Source organism: Chiloscyllium plagiosum, chromosome 16 (genome assembly GCF_004010195.1).
Source record: "Chiloscyllium plagiosum isolate BGI_BamShark_2017 chromosome 16, ASM401019v2, whole genome shotgun sequence".
Classification (NCBI taxonomy): Eukaryota; Metazoa; Chordata; class Chondrichthyes; order Orectolobiformes; family Hemiscylliidae; genus Chiloscyllium; species Chiloscyllium plagiosum.
Window position 1 is genome coordinate 76,185,243 of NC_057725.1, and position 21,953 is coordinate 76,207,195.

Below are 21,953 nucleotides of genomic sequence, written 5' to 3' on the forward strand. Positions count from 1 at the left end.
AAACAGTTTCTACCCTACTGTTGTTAGAATACTGAATGGACTCACAAACTCTTAACATTCGCCTGTACCTGTGTTTTTGTTTTTGCTGCTGTTTACCTATTATTTACTATCTATGCTACTTAACTCTGTGATCTGCCTGTATCGCTCACAAGACAAAGCTTTTCACTGTGCCTCGGTACACGTGTATAAGTCCTGCCCTGATTTGCCTTTCCAAAATGCAGAATTTCACATTTATCTAAATTAAGCATCTGCCACTTCTCAACCCAAAGGATCAAGGTCCTGTTGAGCTTTGAGGTAACCTTCTTCGCAGTCCACTACATATCTAATTTTAGTGTCACCTGCAAACTTATTAACTATACCTGCTATGTTCATAACCAAATCATTTGTATAAATAACAAAAATCAGTGGGCCCAGGACTGATTCTTGTGGCACACAGCTGGTCACAGGCCTTCAGTCTGAAAATAAACCCTCCACCACCACCCTCTGTCTTCTACCTTTGAGTTAGTTCTGTATCCAAATGTCTAGGTCTCCCTGTACTCCATATGATCCAATCTTGCTTACCAGTCTACCATGCGGAATCTTGTCAAATGCCTTACTGAAGTCCACATAGATCACGTCTGCCGCTCTGCCTTCATCAATCCTTTTGGTTATTTTTGCAAAAAACTCAATTATGTTATTGAGGCACGATTTCCCACACGTGATTTCCCATGACACTTCCCATTTCATTTATAGAAATGTTGCAAACAGCTGAGGCCCAAGCAGTGATCCTTGCAGTACACCACTCATTACTGCCTTCCACTCAGAAAAAGACCCATTGATTTTCCCTTGCTGTAGTGGCACGGTGGCTCAGTGGTTAGCACTGCTGCCTCACAGCACCAGGGTCCCAGGTTCGATTCTAGCCTCGGGTGACTGTCTGTGTGGAGACACGTTCTCTCCGTGTGTGCTTGGGTTTCCTCCAGGTGCTCTGGTTTCCTCCCACAATCCAAAGATGTGCAGGTTAGGTGAACCAGCTATGCTAAGTTGCCCATAGTGTTCAGGGATGTGTAGGTCAGGTGCATTCGTTAGGGATAAATGTAGAGTAATAGGTTCAGGGAATAGATTGGGTGGGTTTCTCTTCGAAGGGTCAGTGTGGACTTGCTGGGCCAATGGGCCTGTTTCCACACTGTTGGGATTCTATGATCTATCTGTTTCCTGTCTGTCAACAAATCTCAATTCATGCCAATATACGATCGCTGTTCCATGGGCTTTAATTGTGCCTACTAACTTCTTATAGTTCACCTCATCAAAAGACTTACAAAAATTCAAATACCGTAGGTTCTGCTATCAGGCATGTTTCTTCAATGCGAAGTGACTTTAACATGATTGAAGAATTTAGACTATTATTTGTAGAATGTGAACTTTCCTTACCTGCACTGGCTGAGGTTACAAACAGGAAAGAAGAGGTCACCCTGTTGTGAGTTTGCTCTTGGCCTCCAAATAGTTCCAGAGATGTAGAGGAAAGGATAGCAGAGGTATTCCTGGATAGGAGTGAGTGTGACAGGATAGTTGTTATGGGTGACTTTAACTTCCCAAATATTGACTGGGAATACCGTAGTTTGAGTACTTTAGATGGGTCAGTTTTTGTCCAGTGTGCAGGAGGGTTTCCTGACACAGTATGTAGACAGGCCAACAAGGGGCTAGGCCACATTGGATTTGGTACTGGGGAATGAACCCGGCCAATTAGATTTGGAGGTTGGTGTTAGATTTGGAGGTTGGTCAACACGTTGGTGGTAGTGACCACGATTTGGTTATTTTCACTTTAGCGATGGAAAGGGATAAGTATATACCGCAGGGCAAGAGTTATAGCTGGGGGAAAGGCAACTATGATGTGATTAGGCAAGATTTGGGATGCAGGGAATGGCCTCAATTGAAATGTGGAGCTTATTCAAGGAACAGCTACTGCGTGTCCTTGCTAAGTATGTACCTGTCAGGCAGGGAAGAAGTGGTCGAGCGTGGGACTGTGGTTTACTGAAGAAGTTGAATCTCTTGTCAAGAGGAAGAAGAAGGCTTATGTTAGGATGATGCGTGAGGGCTCAGTTCGTGTTACAAGTTGGTCAGGAAAGACTTAAAGAGAGAGCTAAGGAGAGCCAGAAGGGGACATGAGAAGTTGTTGGCAGGTAGGATCAAGGAAAAACCTAAAGCTGTCTATAGGAATTAGGATCAAGGAAAAACCTAAAGCTGTCTATAGGAATGTCAGGAATAAAAGAATGACTAGAGAAAGATGAGGGCCAATCAAGGACAGCCGTGGGAAGTTGCGCATGGTGTCCAAGAAGATAGAAGAAGCATTAAATGAATATTTTTCATCTGTATTCACACTGTCAAGGAGAATACCAAGATACAGGCTACGAGACTAGATGGGATTGAGGTTCACAAGGAGGAGGTGTTAGCAATTCTGGAAAGTGTGAAAATAGAATAAGTCACCTGGGCTGGATGGGATTTATCCTGGGATTCTCTGGGAAACCAGGGAGGAGTTTGCAGAGCCTTTGGCTTTGATCTTTACGTCGTTATTGTCTACAGGAATAGTGCCAGAATTTGATTAGGGATAGTCAATCAAGTTTTGCGAAGAGTAGCTTGTGCCTCGCAAACTTTATTCAGTTCTTTCAGAAGATGACCAAACAGATGGATGAGGATAAAGTAGTTGATGTGGTGCATATAGATTACACTAAGGTGCTTGATAAGGTAACCCAAAGTAGGCTATTGTAGAAAACACAGAGGCATGTGATTGAAGGTGATTTGGCGGTTTGGATGAGAAATTGGCTCGTTGAAAGAAGACAGAGGGTGGTGGTTCATCGGAAGTATTCATCCTGGAGTTCAGTTCTGAGTGGTGTACCACAAGGATCTGTTTTGAGGCCACTGCTGTTTGTCATTTTTATAAATTACCTGGATTTGGGGGTAGAAGGATGGGTTAGTAACTTTCCACATGACACTACAGCCTGTGGAGTTGTGGATCGTGCTGAAGGATATTGCAGGTTACAGAGGGATATATGTAAGCTGCAGAGCTGGGCTGAGAGGTGGAAAATGGAGTTTAATGCAGAAAAGTGTGAGGTGATTCACTTTGGAAGGAGTAACAGGAATGCAGAGCACTCGGTGAATGGTAAGATTCTTGGTAGTGTAGATAAGCAGATCTACCTCGGTGCTCATGTTCATAGATTCCTGAAAGTTGCCACCCAGATTGATAGGGTTGTTAAGAAGGCATAGAGTATGTTAGCTTTTATTGGTAGAGGGATTGAGTTTCGGAGCCATGAGATCAACTTGCAGCTGTGCAAAGCTCTGGTGCAACCGCACTTGGAGCACTGCATATAGTTCTGGTCATCACATTATAGGAAGGATTTGGAAGCTTTGGAAAAAGTGCAGAGGAGATTTTCTAGGATGTTGCCTGGTCTGGAGGGATGGTCTTATGAGAAAAGGCTGAGGGACTTAAGGCTGTTTTCATTGGAGAGAAGAAGGTTGAGAGGTGACAAATTGAGACATAAGTTAATCAGAGGGTTAGATAGGGTGGACTGTGAGAGCCGTTTTCTGAGGCTAGTACTGTCTAACTTGAGGGGACATAGCTTTAAATTGAGGGGTGATAGATATTGGACAGATATCAGAGATAGTTTCTTTTGTCAGAGAGTAGTAGGAGCGTGGAATGTGCAGGTTGTAACAGCAGTAGACTCGCCAACTTTAAGAGCACTTAAATGGTCACTGGATAAATATATGGATGAAAATGGAATAGTGTAGGTTAAATGGGCTTCAGATTGGTTTCACAGGTCAACACAACATCGAGGGCTGAAGAGCCTGACCTGCGCTGTAGTTCTAAGTTGTATAATATGATTCCAGCCCCATTAGCTTAAATGGCAAGTCTATTGCATGATTTTCTTATAAGGTAAGATCGCACAGCAACCAAACTATCGCGTTATATCAGAATAGAGTGTACACCACATCCACTGATTCTCCCTTACCTATTCTTATAGTTACACACTCAGAAATCTCTAGTCAATTTGGTAAGAGTTATTTACCATTCATAAATCCATGGTGGCTTTGTCCAATCTCATTAATGCTTTTGAAATATTCTGTTATCACATCTTTTACATAGACTTCAGCAGGTGCCCCATTGCTGATGTTACCCTAACTGGTTTGCAGCTCTGTTTTTCTCTCCCTTTTTAAATAGTGCAGTTATATTTGCCACCCTCCAATCTATTCCTGTGTCTATAGAATTATGAAAGATGATGACTAATGCATCCAATATGTCCAGGGTCACTCCCTTACGGAAAACATTCTGTGATTCAGACATAGACATCTCAAACACGATGGACTAGTTTGATGGTTAAATGTTGAAATCCTGTTTGCACTTGTGACCAAGACCAGGCGAAGGACCAAACACAAAACCATAAAGTGTTGGAAAAACTCAGCAGCTGTTCCTTTGGAGAAGAGAAAATAAGAGTCAACACTCCAATTCAAAAATAATTTCTTCAGAACTGAAGGAAGGTAGAAGTGTGATGGATTTTGTTTGCCGAATCAGTGGAGACAGGGGAAGAACGAGAGAAAGGTATGAGACAGATTAGAGGACAGAGATTAAATAAGTAAGGTGCAGTTGGAGTCTTCATGGCTGTAGTAAACAGACATGGCACTGACCCAAACTAAATGTACCATAATAAACCACTATGCCCAAAAACCAAGATGCAAACTGCCAAATGGCAGAGCATAACCATTATGGGTCTGAAATTGTTGAGCTCAATCTTTAAATCCAGAATTGCAAGTTAAGATGCTGTTGCTCAAGCTTGTTTCAAACAAACCCCTGGCAGAATTAGAACATTTCAGGGTCTTGCTCAGTCATTTCAGAAGACAGTAAGAGGTAACCACATGGCTGTGGGTCTGGAATCATACATCAACCAAAATGGATCAGGACAACAGATCTCATTCTCTGAAGGACATTGGTGAATTGGGTAAGTTTTTCGTCAGAATCTAGTCAGGTTCATGATAATTATCAACAAGACAAAAAAAATTATTCCAGATTTAAATTTTGAATTTAGATTCCTCTGGAGGCCATTGTGGTATCTCAGCTGATTTCTCAAAGCCTCTAGATTATTCATTCAGTAAAACATTTCCTTAAAAGAAGAGCCAGCAATGTTAGCAAGAGAGGCTGCCAGGTACTAGGAGACATGGAACTCAAGTATTAACATAAAGCGCTCTGGTACCTTGGTCTTAGCTTGATCAACAATGTATTGGTCGCCTTTTACACACTCCATCACCTGAAAGCCATCACGGTCCAACACCTTGGCCTGGGCACTTCCAGCCACGCACAGAATCACATCTCCTGTTGAGCTGTACTGCAATGACTTAATCTGATGGCTACAATGAAAAAAAAACAAAACTAAAAAACACAGCATCCAACAGCCTGTGCTATCCACACCACTTCTGGAATGCCCCATGGTTCTAACACTGCCCTTCGCCTGTCTTGCTCACTGCCACTGCATCCAACTCAGCAGTAAGTGGCATTCGGGGTTAAGAGTGATTAGGAGGGGATTTAGGATAGTCTTTTGAGAAGTTTGAAGAGGTTCTGTGGGATTAGTGTTTGGAAAGTTAAGGAAAGATTGGAGGTGGACTGGGAATGCTATCAGTTGTTGGTCAGGAAAGAGGTGGGGGAGGGAAGTAATTGTCCTGAAATACAGAGGAGTTCACAGCGTAGCCACTCACCACTCACAGGGCTGTAATGATCGAAATGCCTGTAATGAGGCATCCATTCCTGCAAAGTCCCAGAGCTTCACCTCGTAATCGTAGCCCCCAGTGACAAGTCGTGCCCCCGAAGGATCCAGTCCCAGTGCTGACACCTGCAGCCACAAGAAATCTTTCCACAATCCTTGGCTTTTACAACAGTTATTTTCCCATTTCAGTCCACAACCAAACATACTGAGAAATAAAGGTACGGTCTTTACAAAATAAGTACTTCTACAGCCTGCACACTGTCAAGGCTGAACAAAACCCTCACTCACCGTTTTTTTGCCATGGGTTAGTGTGATTTCATGCGAGTCTGGAATCCGTTTTAATGGGTTCTAGAGAAAGATAAAAGGAACACGGTTATTCAGCTTCGATCAGCACTTCAACTTGTATAGTCAAACTGACATTACGTTTTTGTCATTGCTATCATTTGCTATCCATTCGTAACCATTTGTGTTGATAATTCATTTAACTTATTGTAAATGTGTCATGCTTTCAGATATCGCATGTTGGAAAAAATTTTTGTTTTGACATTTTTCTACTTTCCTTCCTCCATTTGCCATGAGCCCTCGTTTCCTCTGCCTTCCATTTTTGCTTTGTACTTTTCTATCTTTCTCTTTGGCCTTTTAAATCACTTTATGTATCTGCAAACTACTCCTTTGTGACACACAAAATTAGAACATCTAGATTTCTCTACATCTTGGAATTCAGCAGTCATTCTCCATTTAAATTATATCTGCTCTTGTATTCTTCCTGCCAAAATAAACAACTTCACATTTCCTACAGCTTAATCAATCTGTAACACTGTGTTCTGCACTCTGTTCTGCTACCCTGACACACACTGTGTTGTATGATCTGCCTGGCTAGCATGCAAAACAAACTTTCCATTGTATCTTGGTACATGTTCTTGGTTCCTGAAGAAGGGCATATGCCCGAAACGTCGATTCTCCTGTTCCCTCGATGCTGCCTGACCTGCTGCGCTTTTCCAGCAACACATTTTCAGCTCTTGGTACATGTGACAACAATAATCAAGCAATCAATCTGTCAGATTTTTGATCAGTTCATGTATCCATATTTGTCTGCAGCCTTGCTATTTCATCTTTACCACATAGCCTCCAACCTATCTGCAAGTCATCTACAAATGGTACAGTGACGGGAGATGGTAGCGTACAGAAGCAAAGAGGTCCTTCTGCAGCTGTACAGGGCCCTGGTGAGATTGCACCTGGAATATTGTGTGCAGTTTTGGTCTCCAAACTTGAAGAAAGACATTCTGGCTATTGAGGGAGTGCAGCGTAGGTTCACGAGGTCAATTCCTGGAACGGTGGGACTATCTTATGTTGAAAGATTGGAGCAACTGGGCTTGTATACACTTGAGTTTAGAAGGCCGAGAGGGGATCTGATTGAGACATATAAGATTATTAAAGGCTTTCAAGAAAGAGTTGGATAGAGCTCTTAAAGATAGTGGAATCAAGGGTTATAGGGATAAGCAGGAATAGGATACTGATTGAGGATGATCAGCCATGATCATAATGATTGGTGGTGCTGGCTCGAAGGACAGAATGGCCTACTCCTGCACCTATTGTCTATTGTAGTGGAATCAGAACCGGTCCAATCAAAAGCAGGGCCTAATGTACTGGGATGGAAATGTGTTGCTGGAAAAGCACAACAGGTCAGGCAGCATCTAGGGAACAGGAGAATCGACGTTTCGGGCATTAGCACTTCTTCAGGAATGAGCTAATGCCCGAAACATCGATTCTCCTGTTCCCTGGATGCTGCCTGACCTGCTGCGCTTTTCCAGCAACACATTTCCATCTCTGATCTCCAGCATCTGCAGACCTCACTTTCTCCCTAATGTAGTGGGGACATGCATCCAAATCCTATCACTGTAATTGGTGAAATGTGAATTCTATGAATAAATCTGGATTATACAGCTAAAATAAAACAGGTGTTGGAGAAACTCAACTGGTCTGGCAGGACCGAAGGAAAGAGAAAGTTAACATTTCCAGTCATTTCTATTATCCTCAATTGAGACAGCAAGAGTCAGACTTTTTACAGTACGGATAGAGGCTCTTCAGCCATTGTGTCCATGCTGGACATCAAACATCCATCTATTCCGATCCATTTTTATGCATGTGGCCCACAGCCTTGTATGCCTTGGCATTTTTGTCTTCATCTAAATTCTTCTTGCATGTCTTGAGGGCTTGTGCCCTCTATCACCCTTTTTTTCTCTGTCACTTGTGGGATGTGGACATGCTGGTTGTGCAAACATTTTTATCCCATCCCAAAGTGCTCTTGAGATGCTTGTGATGAGGTGCCTTCTTGAAATGTTGCAGTCCATGTGTTGTTGGTAGACCTACGATATCCCTACAGAGGGTGTTCCAAAATTTTCACCTAGCAACAATGAAGGAACAGTGATATATTTCCAAGTCAGGATGGTGAGTGGCTTTGAGGGCAACTTGCAGATTGTGGTGTTCCCATGTATCTCCTGCCCTTGTACTTTGAGACTAAAGTGATTGTCGTTTTGGAAGGTGTTAAGGATCTTTGGTGAATTTCTGCAGTACATCGTGTAGATAATACTTACTGCTGCTACTGAGGATTGGTTGGGGAGAAGTGGATACGATGCCAGTCTTCGATTCCCTACAGTGTTGGAAGCTAAGACTGGCATCGTATCCACTTCTCCCCAACCAGTATTATCGAGCAGGTTGCTTTGACCCAGATAATGTCAAATTTCTTGAGTGCTGTTAAAGTTGCATTCACACAACTGAGTGGGGATTATTCTGTCACACTGCTGACTGTGGACAGACTTTGAGGTGCCAGGTGGTGAGTTACTCAGTGTAATATTCCAAGCCTCTGATCTGCTCTAATTGCCACTGTATTAATATGGTGAATCCAGTTCAGTTTTTGATCAATGTAACCCCAAGGACGTTAATAGAGGGGAAATAACTGATGGCAGTGTCATTGAATGTCAAGGGGCAAACCTGGATATTGTCCAGATCTCATTGCATTTGAACATGGACTGCTTCAGTACCTGAGGAGTCACAAATGGCACCAATCATTGTGCAATCTCCACTTCTGACCTTACAATGGAGGGAAGGGCATTGATGGAAACAGCTGAAAATAGTTGTGCCTACCTCACCTACCTGAGGAACTCCTGTAGAGATGACCTGGAGCTGAGATAACTGACCAACAACCACAACCATCTTCCTTTGTACCAGGTATGACTCCAACCAAGAGGAAATTTTCTCCCTTGATATCCACTGATTGCAGTTTTATTAGGACTTTTTGATGCCACACTGTGTTGAATGCAACCTGGATATCAGAGGCTGTCACACTTACCTTTGGAATTTAGCTCTTGTCCATGTTTGAACCAAGGCTGTAATGAGGTTAGAAATTAAGTGGCTACGCTGAAACCCAGACTGGACGTCAATGAGCAGGTTGTTGCGAAGCAGGTGTTGCTTGGTAGCACTGTTGTTGGTATCTTCCATCAATGGAATGGCAATTTGTCAGGTTGGATTTGTCCTGTTCCAAGTTCTGAAGGAGCAGTCTGCAGCACCATTTCAGAAATGTTATCAGGCCTTTGCAGGATGTAGTGTCCCCAACCATTTTGTGATATCACATGGAGTGAAACAAATTAGTTGAAGACTGGTCTCCATGATGCTGGAGATCAGTTGGGAGGAGGCTGAGATAGGTCATTCACTCAGCAATTCTGGTTGAAGATTGTTGCAAAGCTTCAGCCTTATCTTTTGCACTGATGAGGTGGGCTCTTCCCTTATTTAGGATGTGGATATTTATGGAGCCTCCTCCTCCAGTTAGTTGTTCAATTGTTCACCATCATTCACAACTGGATGTGGCAGGACAGCAGAGGTTCAGTCTGATTTGTTGGTTGTGAAATTGCTTAACTCGATCACTTGCTGCCTATGATATCTGACATGAGAGTGTGGTGCTGGAAAAGTGCAGCAGGTCAGGCAGCATCTGAGGAGCACGAAAATCGACGTTTCGGGCAAATGCCCTTCATCAAGAATTATCAATGTCACGTTGACAGTTCTCGCTGTTGTTTGGTGTTCTGACTTCTACATTGCCAAGCGCTGAGCGTCAGCTCTGATATACCACCTACTATCTCCCCCTACACCATGATCCCATGATGGAACATCAGGCTACTGTGTCCATAATGGTCACTAATTTCAATTCATCGAGTGATCTCACCCCAACTGCTTCCAAGCTCATTGTCTCCCAACCCCAAACATACCAGTCTAACCTCCCTCCCAAAATCCACAAAAAGGACAGAGATCTCAGGGCACAGTTTCATAGCGCCTTGAAAGTGGAGGCACAGGCAAACAGGGTAGTGAAGGCCACTTTCAGCATGCTTGCTCTCATCAGTCAGAGCACTGAGTGACTTGATGCAGCTGTTGGTGAGGCCGTTTTTGGAGTAGTGCACGCAGTTCTGGTCACCCTACTATAGAAAGAATATTATTAAAATAGGAAAAGTGCAGAAAAGAGTTAATAGGATGCTACCTGGACTGGAAGGTTTGAGTTAAGAGGAGAGCTTGGATAGGCAGGGAACTTTAACCTGGAGTCGAAAAGTGTGGTGCTGGAAAGCATAGCAGGTCAGGCATCATTTGAGGAACAAGAGAGTCGATGTTTCCGCCTTATGCCCTTCATCAGGAATATAGAGGAGGAAGGGGGCTGAGAAATAAATAGAGGGGTGGCGGTGGGGCTGGGGGGAGGGGGGGGACTAGCTAGGAAGGCGATAGGTAGATGCACTTGGGGGACATTTGTGGTAGGTTGGTGGGGTTAGTTGGTCAGATAGGTGGGAAGGAAAATGGACAGGTAGGATAGGTCAAGAGAGTGGTGTCGAGTTGGAGGTTTGGATCTGGGATGAGGGAGGGGAGAGGAGATTTGGAAACTAGTGAAGTCAATTTTACCCTGGAACATAGAAGACTGAGGGATGACCTTAATAAAGGTCTACAAAATCATGAGAAGCATAGATAAGATAGATAGCCAACAGCTTTATTCCATAGTCGGAGAGTCTAAAACTAGAGGGCATCAGGTTAAGGTGAGAGGGAAGAGATATAAAAGAGTCCATGAGGGGTAATTTTTCATACAGGGGATGGTGAGATTTATACCAGGTCTGCGAGATTTATACAGCATATCTGGTCAGCATGGACGAGTTGGACCAAAGGATCTGTTTCTGTACTGTACGACTCTAAGCTTCTGCTCACTCTGGCCTCAGAACTCATTTCTTCCTACCTCAAGTCTATTTTTTTCACCTCTTGTCCAGTTCTTTTCCACTTAATCTGCAATTCTTCTGACACTGTATGTCAGTTTCAGAATTTCTGGTTCATGGGCTTCAGCTGCCTCCTCTTTACCATGCACATGCAGTCCCTTTACAAGTCCATTGTCCATAAGGAAAAAAAGCTTGAATTGTGCCCATCTACCACCAACCTTGTCTGCCTGGCTGAGCTTATCCTCACTTTGAACAACTTTCTGGTCTCCTTGCTACATGAAAGGTATTAAACTTGAAAGAGTTCACAACAAATTTCAAACATGTTGCTGTGATTGGAGGATTTGAGCTACAGGCAAAGGATGAATAGGCAGGGGCTGCTTTCCCTGGGGCATCGGAAGCTGAGGGGTGACGTTATAGAGATTTATAAAATCATCAGGAGCATGAGAAAGGTCTAGGAAGGGGAGGAAGGTCTAGGAAGGTCTAGGCTGTGATTGGAGGGTTTGAGCTACAGGCAAAGGATGAATAGGCAGGGGCTGCTTTCCCTGGGGCATCGGAAGCTGAGGGGTGACGTTATAGAGATTTATAAAATCATCAGGAGCATGGATAAGGTGAATAGCCAATGTCTTTTTCCAAGGATAGGGCAGTCTAAAACAAATAGGCACAGGTTTAAGGGGAGGGGGAAAGATTTAAAAGGGAATTGAGGGGCAACTTTTTCACACAAAAAGTGGTGCGTGTATGGAGAGAACATTGTGGAAGCTGGTGCAATTACAACATTGAAAAGGCATCTGGATGAGGACATGAACAGGGCTGAGGGGGATATGGTCCAAATGCTGGCAAATGGGACAAGATCAGTTTAGGATATCTGGTCGCATGGGCGGGTTGGAACGAAGCATCTGTTTCCGTGCTATATAACGCTATAACCTTTCCTTTAACTTTTCCAACTTTCTCAGGTCAAAGAGGTGGCCATGGGCAACAGAATGGGCTGCAGTGACGACTGTCTCTTTGTGGGTTATGTGGAACAGTCCTAATCCAGTCCCCAACCACATCTCTTTCTTTGCAACATCGATGCCATCATCTGTGATGCTGCCTTCTCTCATTCGGAGTTGGAAAAGTTTATCTATTTCATGCCCAATTTCCAACCTGCTCTCAATTTCACCTGGTCCATCCCTGACTCCTCCATTCCCTTCCTCAACATCTCTGTTTCCATTTCCAGGGATAGGCTGGCCACCAATATTCACGACAAACCAACTGATTCCCACAGTTACTTTGACTATATATTCTCACACCTTACTTCCTGTAAAGACTTTATTCTATTCTCCCACTTCCTCTGTTTCTATCATGTATGGTATGATGATGCCAGCTTCTACAAGTGTGCCTTGGAAATATTCATCATCATCTTCAATCAAAGACTCCCCAGCATATGGTTGACAAGTTCTCAGCTGGATCCCACCCATCGCTTGCACTTGGGCCCTCAACTCCTCTCTTCTCTCCCACAGCGATAGGGGCCCCTTATGCTCACCTACCATCCCACCAGCATTGACATTCAAAGGAGCATAGGCTGTCATTTCCAACATCTCCAGCAGGATGTTACCATCAGACACATATTCCCCTCCCTCCCTTGTTAGCCATCTCCAGGGATCATTCCCTCCAGAATACTCTGGTCCACTCCTCCTCCACTCCCAATAACACCTCACACCACCATGGCACCTTCGCCTGCAATCACAGAAGTTTAACTTGTTTACTTCCTCCCTCCTCAGTATCCAAGGCCCCAGACACACCTTCCAGGTGAAGCAGAGATTCAATCTGGTCTACTGGACTTGCTGCTCACAATGTGGTCTCCTCTACAGAAGGGAAACAAAGTGCAGACTGGGTGACTGCTTTACAGAACACCTACTTTCTGTCTGCAAAAATGATCTTGAGCTTCAAATTGCATGCTATTGTAACACACCGTCATATTCCCTGGCCAATATCTCTGTTTCAGGCTTGCTGCAGTGCTCTAGTGAAGCTTAACGCAAGCTGGAAGAACAGCATCTCATTCTCTGCTTGGGACCCTGCAGCTTTCTGGACTCAATATTAACTTGTACAATTTTAGACCTTCGGCACCTTTTGCCATGTCAGATTAGATTAGATTACTTAGTGTGGAAACAGGCCCTTCGGCCCAACAAGTCCACACCGACCCGCCGAAGCGCAACCCACCCATACCCCTACATTTACCCCTTTAACCTAACACTACGGGCAATATAGCATGGCCAATTCACCTGACCTGCACATCTTTGGACTGTGGGAGGAAACCGGAGCACCCGGAGCCAAAATGTCCTTACCCCAATGCTCACACACCAAGACTTGTCATCACATCGGCTGAACAAAGAATGAAGAAAATTTACAGCCCAGGAACAGGCCCTACGGCCCTCCAAGCCTGAGCCGATTCAAATCCACTGTCTAAACCTGTCACCCAATTCCTAAGCATCTGTATCCCTCTGCTCCCCACCTACTCATGCATCTGTCCAGATGCACCTTAAATGAATCTACCGCGCCTGCCTTTACTACCTCTGCTGGCAACGTATTCCAAACCACCCTCTGTGTAAAGCATGTGCCGCGTGTATCCCCTTTAAACTTTTCACCTTTCACCTTGAAAGCGTGACCTCTCATTCCTGAATCATTCGCCCTGGGAGAAAGCTTATCTCCAACTACCCTGTCAATACCAGGTTGCTACCACAAACTACCCACTGTCAGCCAGTAATGGTCCCCATTAGCAGCTATTCAATCTCCTAGGCTGACCTTTACCCATTCCTTTGTCTTCCCAAATGTTTTCGTCAGGAGAGAGGGTGAGTACGAGTCTCTCTCACGGTAGCCTCAGTTGGTGTGGAGATTGAACTCATGCTGTTGGTGTCACTCTGCATCACAAACCATTCAGCCAACAGAGCTATCCATTCACCACTCACTGCACAAAAATATTCTTCTTTTCATCCTGCCCAAAACATGAATTCTGTGGCCCCTTTTAAAACCATCATTAAAATCCATTTGGAAAGTATGAAATGAAACATCCACATCTTGGTTCTCAAATCCTCAAATAGAAATCTCACTCACTTCATCTTCATCCTCCTCCTCCTCATCATCATCCTCTTCGTCTGTCTCACATTGCTGTTTGCCGTATCCCTGGGGTAGAGGGGGACCCATAGCACTCTCCCCCTCAACATCCAATCTACTCATCTGTGACGGTAAAGTGGGTCCAGTTTTTTCACTTTCATTGTCACTGTCATCACTTCCACTTTCACTGTTAACAGGTGATCTGCCAGAGAGATAAACGACAGTGAGATGTGCAGCACAAAGACAGCTCAACTTTCAGGTACACTGCTAAAAACATTATTTTAAAAAATGGTTTGTAAGAAACAAATTACAACAATTACGAGCAATTTTATTCTTCTTATTGATTAATTCAAACTAACCCAAGTTCGCCTTGAGGATGAGTTCATACATTCAAAGTACCTTCTAAGAACAGGATGCTTTGGCCACACAGAAAAGGCTTTTGTAGGGCTTGTAATAAATAATGAGTCAAGATTATACAATCATCTTAGAGTTAAAAAGTCCTCAAGGTAAAAGTAATCACAATATGCTAAAAAAAGCCAGTGAAAGAGGAGTGTCCAGGACAGATCAAGAGGGAAATTTGTTTCTGGAGCCAAAGGACATTGGTGAAGTGTTAAATGAGTCCTTCACATCAATCTATACTCAGGAGGAGAATGTCCATATGTTGGGTGGTTAGCACTACTGCCTCACAGTGCCAAGATTAGAGATTCCATTTCACCCTCAGGTGGCTCTCAGTGTGGAGTTAGGTCAATCTCCATGTGTCTGGTCGGTTTCCTACCACAGTCCAAAAATGGGGCGGCACGGTGGCACAGTGGTTAGCACTGCTGCCTCACTGCGCCAGAGACCCGGGTTCAATTCCCGCCTCAGGCGACTGACTGTGTGGAGTTTGCACGTTCTCCCGGTGTCTGCGTGGGTTTCCTCCGGGTGCTCCGGTTTCCTCCCACAGTCCAAAGATGTGCAGGTTGTTGGGCCGAAGGGCCTGTTTCCACACTGTAAGTAATCTAATCTAATGTGCTGGTTAGGTGGATTAGCCATGCTAAATTGCTCATATTGGCAAGGGATGTGCAGGCTCACTGGATTCACCATGCGAAACGCAGGGTTACAGGGACGGGTAGGGTACTCTTTGGAGGGTTGGTGTATTGAGATGGACAGAATGGCATGCTTCAACACTGAAGGAATTTTATGATTCTATCCTATGACGGACAGTGAGGTTCTTGACCAAATGGATACAGTGCGTGGGGAAGTATTGGAGGTATACAGGCAGGTCTGGCTGAGCTGGCTCACATGGGCATCAGTAAGCTTTACACAGTCACGAAGGAGAGATCACATCCAAACCGAGACATAGTCTGAGTAAATATATAAGGACAAAAACAGAAATTACTGGAAAAACTTAGCAGGTCTGGTAGCATCTGTGGTGAGAAATCAGAGGTAATGCTTTGGATTGGTTGACCCTTCCTAAGAATCGGGATTTTGGAGCAGTGAGGGAATTTGGTGCAGAGGGGAAGAGGTGCGTCTTGCTTACTCATTTGGTTCATTGTTTGTTAGGCTTTTTTTTTAAACAGGATAAGTTGAAGCCCAGGATTGGAGGACCAGCACAAAACAAATAGTGACATCAAAAGAAAACTATATTCACTGATGGGCAATAGCTAATTTGACTATAATAGGTTACTTTCAGATGCAAGATAAATAGGAGAAACATTTACAGATTACAAATGTTTAAAAATAAAATAGACATACAGGGCCAGGCGACATGTTATACCTGCATAATGTGGGAGCTGATGGACTCCATTATGCTTCATATTGGATGTGATTTATTTAGAATAGGAGAAAGTGTCTAACAGTGGCTCCCTGTGATCAAAGTAAAAAGTGTGGTGCTGAAAAAGCATAGCCAGTCAGGCAGCACTGAGAAGCAGGAGAGTCGAAGTTTCCAGCATAACCTCAATCGAAAAGTCGACGCTCCTGCTCCTTGGATGCTGCCGGACCAGCTGCACTTTTCCAGTACCACACTTTTTGACTCTGATTTCCAGCGTCTGCAGTCTTCACTTTATCCTCTCCGTGATCAACCCTAACAGTTATATCGTCTAAGAATTCCCGTAGATTTGTCAATGATTTCCCTTTTGTAAGTCTGAGTATATCTGATTCTACCATCGTTTTCCAAGTGCGCTGCTGCAAAATCCTTGATAATATACACTAGCATCCTCTCCAATACTAACTTTAGACTCATTGGTCTCAAGTTCCCTGTTTTCTCTTGACCTCCCTTTTTAAATGGAGAAGTTACATTCGCTACCTTCCAATCTGTAGGAATATTTCTGGACAGAATCTTGGAGATGACCACCAATGCATCTACTATTTCTATGGCTACTTCCTTAAGTACGGTGGGATCTCAAGAAAACGTAAGACTTTGAGCGGGCTTGCAAGGATATAATATTTTCCTTCATGAGGAATCTAGAGCTGAGAGCCACAGCTTCAAAATAAGAAGTCTCTCATTTCAGATTGCAATGAGGCAATATTTCTTCTCTGCAACTCCCTCACATGGGAGTTCTCTTCACATGGGAATGTGGTCATCAAACATTTATGATAAGGCTTGGCAGATATTTTGATCTACAAGGGATTCAAGAGTTATGGGGGAAAAAGTGTTTCGACCATAATCAGATCAGCCACAAGGTTATTGAAAGACGGAACTGGTTCGAGGGTCTGAATAGCATACTTCTATTCCTAATTTATATGCTATGTGCTGTGAGAATGCAACAAAGAAGCTGCAAAGAGATAGAAACAGTTCAGTGAGTAGTGAACAAGATGGCAAATCTAGTACAATTTGGGCAGAATCACAGAGTCCGACAGCATGAAGACATGCCCTTTGGCCCAAACTGGTCTCTGCCAACCAAAATGTCCATCTATGCTAACTCCATTTCCCTGCACTTGGCACATAACCTTCGAATCCTTTCCTATCATGTATTTGTCCAAATGCCTTTTAAATGTTGTTAATGTACTTGCTTCAACCACTTCTGCTGGCAGCTCATTCCACATGCCTACCACCCTCTGTGTAAAACAGTTGCCCCCCAGGTTCCCTTTCATTTTTTCCCCTTTAACCTTAAACTGATGCCCTCAAGTCCTTGATTCCCCAACTCTGGGAAAAAGACTGAGTGCACTCATCCTATCCATGCCTGTCATGACCTTATTCAGTTCTATAATTTGGACTACTGAATCCAAGCAACATCCTTGTAAATTCCTTCTGCACTCTTTCCAGTTTAATAATGTCCTTCCTATAAAAAGGTGATCAAAACTGAACACGGTACTTCAGTGCGGTACGGTGATGTTTTATTACATAAATTGTAGAATGGAACATTTTTTAAAAAGGCATGAAACTTGTCTTTATTGAAAGAGACCTGGGTGCGATAATACAAGGAATAACATGCAGGCACAACAAACAACAAATAGGCCAAATGATACATTGGCCTTTATTGCAAGGGGATTGGAATACAGACTAACAAAGACTTGATATAATTATATAAGGCTGTGTGTGCAATTTTGACCTCCATTTTTAAGGAAAATGCACTTGCATTTGAGGCTGCATGACAAGGGTTAACCAGATTGGGTCCTGGGATGACATGGTTATCCAATGATGCTAAGAGACTAAGTAAATTGGGTCAGGATTCTCTGGAGTTTAGATTAATGCGTGATGATCTCATAAAAATAAAAAAGATTCTGAAGAAAAATCAAAGCAACATACTTTGGACGCTGGAAATTTTATGTAAAATCATAAAGTACTGGAAAATCTCAGAAGACCTGGTAGCATCATTAGAAAGAGAAAAAAAAAGTTAACATTTTGAGTCCAATATGACTTTTTTTTTTCTGGTGATTCTTCTGCTGCTGATAGAGCAAGTCAAATAGATTCTGAGAGTGCCCACAACAAAAAAACAAAGGGAGTGCTAATAGTGGTAAAGGAGTGAGAGAGAGATAAGTGTCACAAAAGGAGCATCAGTGATGCTTACAAGATACAGCCATGGGAATGTGGGGATGTAAGAAAAATGGAGAACAAAGATTATATACTGAACCGTCAGACTCAATCTTGACTATCAGAGGTTGAAAAATGCTGAAGCAAACAATGAAGCTAATAGCATACTGGCCTTCGTAACAAGAGGATGTGAGTAGTAAGGCTGTCTTCCAGCAGTTAAACAGGGCCTTGGTGAGACCACACCTTGAATATTGCGTGCAGGTTTTGGTCTCCTACTCTGAGGAAGGACATTCTTAGAGGAGAAAGTGAGTCTGCAGATGCTGGAGATCAAAGTTGAAACTTTATTGCTGGAACAGCACAGCAGGGACATTCTTACTATTGAGGAAGACCAGCGAAGGTTCGCCAGAATAATTTGCAGGATAGCAGGACTGATATATGAGGAAAGACTGAGGAAAGACTGGAAAAACTGGGGTTGTACTCACTGGAAATTAAAAGAATGAGGGGGCTCTCAGAAACACATAAAATCCTGACAAACTAGATGCAGGAAGAATGTTCCCAATGTTGGGTAAGTCCAGAACAAGGGGTCACAGTCTAAGAATACAGGGTAAGCCATTCAGGACTGAGATAAGGAAGAATGTCTTCACTCAGAGTTGGGAACCTGTGGAATTCTCTCCCACAGGAAGCTGCTGGGGACAGTTCATTCGATATATTCAAGAGGGAGCTGGATGTGGCCCTTGCAGCTAAAGGGACCAAGGGGTATGGAGAGAAAGCGGAAATGGGTTACTGAAATTGCACCATCAGCCATGTTCATATTGAATGGTGGCACATGCTTGAAGGGCCGAATGGCCTACTCCTGCTCCTATTTTCTATGTTTCTAACAAGTGACCAGCTGAGTGGATGAGGACAGTATTCCTGATGTAGTTTATTTAGCCTTCATTAAAACATAGGAGACTGGCAGCAAAGCTAAGAGCCCATATGATCCATGGACATTTGGCAAATTGGATCCACAAAGTACTGACTAGCAGGAAGCAGAGGGTAATAGTTGAGTGGAGATTTTCGGACTAGTTGTCTGCGTCCTGGAGGATCCCACAGGCATCAGTACTTGGGTCCTTGCTGTTGTGATTTATATAAATAATACAGACTTGAACATAGGAGGGTTTATCAGTAAGCTCACAGAAACAAAACCTGAAATTAATGGCGTGGTAAATACTGAGGAGGATAGCCTGGGCTGGTCAACAACAAATGGAATTCAATTTGGATAAATGTGAGACGATGCACTTGGACAGGTCAAACAAGGCAAGGGAGTACACAATGGTCCCTTTAAAATAATCAGGATAGGTGAAGAAAGTGGTAAAGGAGGCGTATAGGATACTTGCCTTTATTAGCCGAGGCATGGAGTGTAAGAGAAGGGAAGTGCATACAAGTTTGGTTAGGCCACAGCAATGATACAGTGAGCAATTTTGGAATCCACATTATAAGAGAAATGTAACAGCACTGGAGAAGATGCAGAAGAGATATACAAGATGTTGCTTCGGCTGGAGAGTTTCAGTTATGAGGAAAATTTGGATGGACTGGGATTCTCTTCATTGGAGAAGAGGAGATTAAGACAGGACACAAATGAAATGAACAAAATTATGTGGCGCGTGGATAGAGTAGACAGGAAGAAATTTGCACCCTTAATGGAGGGAATCAATGACCAAGGAGCATAGGTTGAAGCTAAGAAGAAGAAGATTTTTAAATCATTCACAAGATGACAGTGTTGCTGGCTAGACCAGCATTTATTGCACATCCCAGAGGGCAGTTAAATATCAACTACATTGCTGTGGGTTTGGAGTCATATACAGTCCAGACCAAGTACCAAAGACAATCTCTTTCCCGAAAGGACATGAGTGAGCCAGATGTTTTTTTTCCAACAATGGTTTCATGGTCAAGATTACACTCTTCATTCCAGATTTTTTTTGTTGAATTCTAATTCCACCAACTGCCATGGAGCAATTCAAACCCGGGTTCCCAAAGCATTACCTCGGTCTCTGGATTAACAGTCCAGTGATAATACCACAAGATCATCCCCTCCCCATTTAGGGATGTGAGGGACAACATTTTAACCCAAAAGGTGGTGGGAATCTGAAACTCACTGCATGCAAGGGTGTTCGAGGCAGAATCCTTCATAATTTTGACGAAGTATTTAGATATGCACTTGTGATGTAAAGGCATACAAGGATTATGGGCCAATTGCTGGAAAATGGGATTAGAATAATTAGGCTGTTGTTTTTGACTGGCATGGACATGATGAGATGGCCATTTTCTGTTCTATAGGTCTTGATGACTCAAATGATAGGTTGTTCCTAGTTGAATTTATTCCACTTCATCACTTTACAACATCTGGTGCTCAACATCTCGAGTGTCACAACTTCAGACGATGTCCTCTGCCCTCCATTTTTCTCACATCCCCACCCACCCCCAGCCATGCCTTGTTGGCTTCATTCTAAACAAAATGAACCTTTTTTCTCCTTTTCACAGCTAACACAAAACAAATTCATAAATTGCTGCAGCAGGTCTGGCAACATCTGTGGAGAGAAATTAACACTTCAGATCCAGTATCCCTTCAACAGGCAGTTCTTGGTTTATTTCAATATTTACACTTGTTTCACACATCCATCTGAAGAACCACAGAATCCCCTCATGCAGGAAAAGGCTCCTCCCTTGCTCTTACGCCACACACGCAAATGTACACATACTTAACAAAGGTGTACATATGCCATTCCTCTGATACACAAACACACACACACACACACACACACAGTCTGCACAAGCAGGGAGAACCCAGCTATTTGGCTGCTACCTGGTTGAATCTCCAGCATGGCCTGACCTCCCAGCGCAGCTTGTTGGATCGGAGGGCCTCTCCACACTTCTCTCCTGCTCTGTTGGCATAAACATCAAATATTCAGCAAAAATAAAGAATAAGGAAAACCAAGTATCTTAATGACTGAGTTAAGACTCCAGAGATGGAAATGTGTTGCTGGAAAAGCGCAGCAGCCCTTCTTCAGGAATGAGCTAATGCCCGAAACGTCGATTCTCCTGTTCCCTGGATGCTGCCTGACCTGCTGCGCTTTTCCAGCAACACATTTCCATCTCTGATCTCCAGCATCTGCAGACCTCACTTTCTCCTCGAGTTAAGACTCCAGACTAACTGACTTGAAAACAGTGAATTTTGAGAAGATTTGTAGCTCAGATTGAGGTTCTGGTTATCAGTTTGCTCACTGAGCTGGAAGTTTCATTTTCAGACGTTGCATCACCATACTATGTGACATCATCAGTGAGCTTCCAGATGAAGCACTGGTGGTAAGGCTCACTTTCTATATATATGTTTGGGTTTCCTTGGTTTGGTGATGTCATTTCTTGATCTTTTTCTCAGGGGGTGGTAGATGAGGTCTAACTCCATGTGTTTGTTGATAGAGTTCTGGTTGGAATACTCGTGCGTGTCTTTGTTTGCCTTGTCCCAGGATGGATGGATGGATTGGCCCAGTCGAAGGGGTGTCCTTCCTCATCCGTGTGTGAGGATACTAGTGAGTGAGGGTCATGTTGTGTTGTGGCTAGTTGGTGTTCATGTATCCTGGTGGCTAGTTTCCAGCTCAGTGAGCAAACCTACATCCTGACTTGAAAACATTTTGAAAGACTTGGAACACAGAACAGTACAGCATAATACAGGCCCTACGGCCCTTGATACTGTGCCAACTTTTTATCCTACTCGAAGATCAAACTAACCTACATACCCTCTAGTTTACTATCATCCTGATGCATGAACTGAACCTCGTCCCTGGCGCTGTGAGGCAGCAGTGCTAACCACTGAGCCACTGTGTCGCACCCCCCCCCACCCCACGGTGCCACCCCGTTGGTCAGAGTATTGAATACAGGAGTTGGGAGGTCATATTGCGGCTGTACAGGACATTGGTT

At 43.6% G+C, this 21,953-nt stretch overlaps 1 protein-coding gene across 1 annotated transcript in view; it reads right to left on the reverse strand.

The window, feature by feature from the left end:
• The window catches only part of LOC122558023 (WD repeat-containing protein 70), a gene marked incomplete at its 5' end in the record, with an annotated part of 164,961 nt that overhangs the window by 142,369 nt on the left and 639 nt on the right, over nucleotides 1–21,953 (reverse strand). Inside the window, 5 exons of the mRNA XM_043706357.1 lie at nucleotides 5,217–5,370; nucleotides 5,716–5,849; nucleotides 6,012–6,071; nucleotides 14,048–14,249; nucleotides 20,842–20,920. Coding sequence (XP_043562292.1) covers nucleotides 5,217–5,370; nucleotides 5,716–5,849; nucleotides 6,012–6,071; nucleotides 14,048–14,249; nucleotides 20,842–20,920 — 629 coding nt within the window. The remainder of the gene's footprint in view (nucleotides 1–5,216; nucleotides 5,371–5,715; nucleotides 5,850–6,011; nucleotides 6,072–14,047; nucleotides 14,250–20,841; nucleotides 20,921–21,953) is intronic.